Genomic DNA, 6,628 nt, shown 5'->3' with positions numbered 1-6,628 from the left:
TGTGTGTGTTTGGTCAAGAAGTAAGTATATCTCCTACTGTGAATCTCAGTCAAAAAAGCAAGTTGAGTCGGGTATAATGGATCATGCCTATAAATCCAGTACTCATGAGACTGAGACAGGAGGATGGATTGCTAGGAGCTTGGAAGTCATCTGGACAGAGTGAAACCCTGTATTTTAAAAAAAGCAATTTGGCTAGGAATGGTGACGCATGCCTTTAATTCCAGCAACTGGGAGGCAGAGTCAGGTGAATCTCTTTGAATTCAAGGCCAGCCTACAGAGTGAGTTTCAGAACAGCCAAGGCTATACAGAGAGACCCTGTCTCATACAAACAAATATGCTAATTAGAAGATATTCTTGTGGTAGAAAACACCAAAGCAGACACCATTATTGTGTCCCCATGTGGTAAAGGGTCCCCCTCAAGGAGCAGGTGCTAACCATGGGACCACGGGGCCCCTTGTCCTCAGAATCCTAGTGGGAAACACAGTGATGTTCTGCTCTGAGGGCTGCCAAGCCATTGTGGACACAGGGACCTCCCTCCTCACCGGCCCCTCCCACAAGATCAAAGAGCTCCAAGAGGCCATTGGGGCCACACCCATGGATGGAGAAGTAAGTGTCTACCCAGGGTGGGGTTGGTGTCGGAGCTGGAGAGCCCATCCTTCTCTGGGGAGAGAGCTGTCTCTGAGTTGATCCCTCTCTGTTTTAGTATGCTGTGAATTGTGCCAACCTCAACATGATGCCAAATGTAGCCTTCCTCATCAACGGGGTTTCATATACCCTCAGCCCAAATGCCTACATCCTGCAGGTAAGGGCCGTTTCCTTATTCTGTGAGTCACAGTGTCCTCCCCACGTGCCTGACACTTCCCCCTTCACATCGGCTCCAAGTTCCCTCCTATCTAGTGCAGTTCTGATGTGGCATTTTCTCTGAGAGGGACCAAGTTGCCTGTGGTAGAAACTCCTGGGCTTGCTTCTAGTTCTCAGTTCTGCCATGGGGCAGCAGCTGCTTAGGTAGAAGACATTTAAGGGAGATTTTTGGATGTTGCCATGAGGAATTGATCAACAAACACATCAGTCCTCTGCACCACCCTTGTGCAACTGGAGATGTTATTATCCTGATTTATAGGGGAGATGCTGAGGCTCTCAGAGCTAAATGAATGGCTCAGAAATGACAGCTGGGTCTGGAGAGATGGCCCCGCAGTTAAAAGCACTTGCTCCTCCTCCAGAGACCATAGTTGGCTTGCTTGCACCCACTTCGTGTGGCTCCCAAACCACATGAAACTTCAGCTCCAAGAAATCCAAGGCCCTCTTCTGATCCTGTGCATGCACAGATACATACTATACACAGATACATAAATACAAAAAAATTTAAGGAGTGATTAAAAAAGAAGAAGATATGAGCTGTTTTTGGAGGGGCAACATTCTGGTTAATTTTCTTCCTCAAGCCAAAATGTGTCTTTCATTGCAATGACTCCCAATTCTGTGGGTGAGGTAGAAATGAAAAGCTGGACGTTTTGGAAACCTATAGTCACTTCACATCCCCTGGACCTGGTTTTTGATGCTGCACTTCTTGGGAAACACATTTTAATTGTTGATCTTTAACCAGAATCACTCATGCCATCAATGACTGTGTACATAAAGGTGCTAAGGCAGCATGATCTTCCCTTTATGCTCCAAAGCATAGCTTCGTGCTAAGCCTCCTAGGCTCTTGGGGCATTCTTGAAAGCTCTTGGGAGAGCCTCCACAGACAGCATGCTGAGAACAAACCACATGGTGAAACTGAGCCCTGCTCACCAGTTTCCATCCTCATTGCCGTGTTACTAAGTGTTTCTTTTGGACCCCAGAACTTAGTGAATGGAATGCAGTTCTATAGCAGTGGCTTTCCTAGTCTTAGTGGAGGAGATGCGGTTCCGTGGCAGTGGCTTTCCTAGTCTTAGTGGAGGAGATGTGGTTCCGTGTCAGTGGCTTTCCTAGTCTTAGTGGAGGAGATGCAGTTCCGTGGCAGTGGCTTTCCTAATCTTAGTGGATGAGATGTAGTTTCGTGGCAGTGGCTTTCCTAGTCTTAGTGGATGAGATGCAGTTCTGTGACAATGGTTTTCTTTAGTCTTAGCAGATAGGGTACAGTTATGCAATAGTGGCTTTTGAGGACTTGACATTAATCCTCCAGCTAGACCCCTCTGGATCCTGGGAGATGTCTAGCACCTACACTCCCCTACTTTTACCCAACAAGAGGCTCTGCTTAAACCTGTACCCAACATGGTACTAGGGTCCTTTCCTGTCGGATTTCAATCAGGGCCATCTTAGTACATGGAGGATGCTGAAATGACTTGGGATTTGATCCTTGTCCTCTTACAGAGTTTTGACTTACCCCACCTCCTCATCAGCAACTTTGAGTTTCAGATGGTTGTTAGGAAAACCACACCTGCCTGGTAGAAAACAAATCTTTGCTAAACTGAAAAATAAGACTGGGGGCCAGGATTGGTGGTGCATGCCTACAAGCCCAGCACTCAGGAGACAGAGGCGGGCTAGTGGGTTCTAGAAAACATGAGTTACATAGTGTCTAAAAGAAAAGGAAGATTGGGGGAGATTAGGCTCCCTTCCTAGAACAAAGGATGTGTGCTTGCCTTTTGTCTAAGAAAGTCCACTCAAATGCTTCTTCCTCAGATGCCAAGAAGGAAGTGGTGATGGCTAGTCACAGAGTTGTTTCTCTCCCTTATAAAAATCAAGTTGAGCCTTTCCGCGCTGCCCCGGGACGGGTCCATACGGCGTTGTTCTTGGTTCCGGACGTAACTTAAAGGGAAACTTACACAATGTCCGGAGCCCTTGATGTCCTGCAGATGAAGGAGGAGGATGTCCTCAAATTCCTCGCTGCAGGCACCCACTTAGGTGGCATCAACCTCGACTTTCAGATGGAGCAGTACATCTACAAAAGGAAAAGTGATGGCATCTATCTACATCATCAATCTGAAGAGGACCTGGGAGAAGCTGCTGCTTGCAGCTCGGGCTATTGTTGCCATCGAGAACCCTGCTGATGTCAGCGTCATCTCCTCCAGGAACACTGGGCAGCGAGCCGTGCTGAAGTTTGCTGCCGCCACTGGAGCCACTCCAATTGCTGGCCGTTTCACCCCAGGGACCTTCACTAACCAGATCCAGGCAGCCTTCAGGGAGCCGCGGCTTCTAGTGGTGACCGATCCCAGGGCTGACCACCAGCCCCTCACAGAGGCATCTTACGTGAACCCGCCCACCATTGCCCTGTGTAACATAGACTCACCTCTGCGCTATGTGGACATCGCCATCCCGTGCAACAACAAGGGAGCTCACTCAGTGGGCCTGATGTGGTGGATGACGGCCCGTGAAGTACTCCGCATGCGTGGCACTATCTCCCGTGAGCACCCATGGGAGGTTATGCCTGATCTTTACTTCTACAGAGACCCAGAGGAGATTGAGAAGGAAGAACAGGCTGCTGCTGAGAAGGCTGTGACCAAGGAGGAGTTTCAGGGCGAATGGATTGCACCAGCTCCTGAGTTCACTGCTGCTCAGCCAGAGGTGGCTGACTGGTCTGAGGGGGTGCAGGTGCCCTCGGTGCCCATCCAGCAGTTCCCTACTGAAGACTGGAGTGCCCAGCCAGCCACTGAGGATTGGTCAGCAGCTCCCACAGCGCAGGCCACCGAGTGGGTTGGAGCCACCACTGAGTGGTCCTGAGCTATTCTGCAAAGGGAAAAAAGGTGGAAGGAAAATAAAGTTCCTACAAGCTGAAAAAAAAATCAAGTTGAGTTCTCCTTGAAACCAAAGAAGATTGGATTTAAACCAGTGTGTTCTATGCCAAACCTTTTCGCAATAGGTCTCTGTGTTTCCAGTTATAAACTGATCAGGGTATGTCTGTAAAGACACATAGTTCTCAGAATTGCAGCACACAGTTGAGTGAATGGAGCCAACATGCACTGTACTGAGCAAGCTGGAACGTGGTGGGCATGAAATGATTGAAGAACCCACCAACCACAGCGGTGGCACTCACCCGCCGTGTCAGGCCATTTGGTGCCAGCCAGCACCACCACTCGACACAGCTCCCAGGACTGTGTTCATCGTCCCCTTTCTGCTACTAATTGCTTCTTTTGGACCCTAGGACTTAGTGGATGGAATGCAGTTCTGTGGCAGCGGCTTTCAAGGACTTGACATTCCGCCACCAGCTGGGCCTCTCTGGATCCTGGGGGATGTCTTCATCCGACAGTTCTACGCAGTCTTTGATCGTGGAAATAACCAAGTGGGGCTGGCCCCCACGGTCCCCTAAATGGGGGGACCTGATACCCCTTTAGATCTCTTTATACCTATACAAAAGTCAGTTCCCACAGGATGCAGCCATTCCAGAATATCCAGACCAAAGAAAGCATGAGAGTACACACACAGCCTCCCCGACACTGCACACACACACCGCCTCCACCACCACCGTGATGAAAAAATGAAGTTCCGTCTGTATCTTCATTGCTTTTTGTCGACTTTCTATTATGGAACTCTCCAAAGATATATACAAGGAGATGTGATGGCAAAGTAAACTCTGTGCACTGCTTGCTACCCCACTTCACAGCCCGTCCACACGTGGTCGGGCCTCTACCCCACTTCAAAACCCATCCTCACGTGGTTGGCACCTCTATCTTCTCTCCCTTTGGCTCCACACATCTAAATTCTAAGCACTGTATCATTTTATCTAATATCTAATATCCTTAAAAGTGAAATTTAAATGTCTCTCACTTGCTCATAAATGTGTCCCTGTTTCTACAGTTGATTTATTTGTATCCGGATTCAAACCAGATCCATAACTGGAAGAAAAAAACCATAAATTGCATTCATTTGAAATGTCTCTTAAGTCTCTTTTCTTCCACAGAATTTTCCATTTTCAGAATTTTGCTAATTACAACCAGGGCATGGTGGTACATGCCTATAATTCAGCACACTGGAAGCTGAGGCAGGAGGATCACTTCAAGTTCAAGGATTCCAGGCCAGCCAGAACCAGATGACAAGACTTGATCTCATAAAAAGACCAAAAATAAGATTTTTGACTGGTTAAAATCTAGAGGTATCATTTGGCGTGGGTCTCTGTGCCCACCCTTCCTATGAGATGGTGTTAGATCTGGAGGCCTTGATTCATGGCAAACTGTCACATAAACAGCACTGGGTACTTCCCATCAGGAAGCAGATAATGCTGGGTGCCTTTAACCGGCCATGTTAAGTTGGATGAGTGAATTTACAGTTGTCGGCCTCCACCATCTAATACAAAACCCTCTCTTTCAACAGCAGCTGATGGTCATCAGGGAATCCTCATGATGGTTGGGGTTTTCCCAGTTTTGTTTTGTTTTTTATAAAAATCACCTTCCTTCATCACCCTTCTGCTCACTGCGAACTACACCTCCTATACAGAAAAAGACAGCTGCCTAGGCCTCTCCTCCCCGACTTTACCTATTAATTGTCAAAATAATGAGAGGGTGCTAGAGCAGAGGGTAATGGATGTAAATCTACCCTTTCTAGCATATTACATTTATTTAAATAATCCATTTTCAATGACCTTTTTAGGTTACTTCCTGTGAATTTCCCCAGCCCATCTTACACACTTCCACCCTATCAGGCAGCCTCAACCATTGTCCCAAAGAGTTCCTTGAAGCATGTCTATAAGTTTACTGTCAATGAAAATGCATGGTAGGCTGTCAAACAGAAGAGGAGGTAGGGACACTCCCCAAAGTCTGTCCTGAAGGACTTGCCAGGGAGAAACTGAGCTGGAAGCCATCTTCATTCTGGGGTTGAAATTATATAATTTCCTCTGGGCATATTAACAGGGATAGTTGTTGGTATGCAATGTTTTTCTTTCTACAAAAAGAAACCATGGTCCATATAGTCTCTAAATTGCTGCTTTTATTCCAAAATATAGAGGCTCAGGCAGGAATATGGAAGCTCAAGGCCAGGATGCACTGCACATCGAGACACTGTTTAAAAGAAAAATGAAAGGGCGGGAGGAAGAAGGGAAAAAATGTGTGTGCTTTGTGATACCACAGATAATTCTCTATTCCAACATGTATCTGCTGTCTGTTTATCCCATCTTCTTTTCAGCTCATTTGGCTCTTTGAGGTTTGGTTCAACCCCAAACAATCAATGCTTGATTTGTGTCAGGCACTAAATGTGATACTTTAAGACCTGCAGGGTCACTAGGACAGACCCACACTGTCATTTATAGGTAGGAGGGACACACCCCAAGCTGAAGACAGACAGTCAGCCTGGATTCCCACTGGGATCCCATCCCTCATCATGCCTGTGCCCATACTTTTTGTTTTCCCTTGATAGAGTTTATTCATTTCATTTGTTTTATTAACTCCCAGCCTTTGAAGTTTAGTCAGAACAGCTTGATGTTCTAAACAAGCTACCAAAGTGTGAGAGTAGGCGGGCTAACAATGAGAACTCTGAGCAGGACAAGCCAAGACGGGCTTCCCACCACCAGCACCTCCACACCTGTTTGCTCACCTGTGAAATGATCGTGGTAAGAGGTTGGTGGAATTGTTTGGGAAGGATTGGGGGTGTGGCCTTGTTGGAGAAGGTGTACCATTGAGCTAAGGTTCAAGGTGCCCATATTCTTTTTAGTTAGCCCTCCCTC

General features: G+C 47.2%; 1 protein-coding gene and 1 pseudogene across 1 annotated transcript in view; both read left to right on the top strand.

Annotated features, from left to right (window-relative positions):
• Positions 1–4,282, top strand: part of LOC101987949 (cathepsin E-like) — a 54,855-nt gene extending 50,573 nt beyond the window's left edge. The window contains exons 5-7 of the mRNA XM_013346705.1: positions 465–606; positions 704–802; positions 4,118–4,282. Coding sequence (XP_013202159.1) covers positions 465–606; positions 704–802; positions 4,118–4,282 — 406 coding nt within the window. The remainder of the gene's footprint in view (positions 1–464; positions 607–703; positions 803–4,117) is intronic.
• Positions 2,742–3,711, top strand: LOC101987666 (annotated as a pseudogene).
• Positions 4,283–6,628: the final 2,346 nt, after the last annotated feature.

This window comes from Microtus ochrogaster, chromosome 6, assembly GCF_000317375.1.
Source record: "Microtus ochrogaster isolate Prairie Vole_2 chromosome 6, MicOch1.0, whole genome shotgun sequence".
Lineage (NCBI taxonomy): Eukaryota > Metazoa > Chordata > Mammalia > Rodentia > Cricetidae > Microtus > Microtus ochrogaster.
This window is presented reverse-complemented; position numbering and strand designations above follow the sequence as displayed.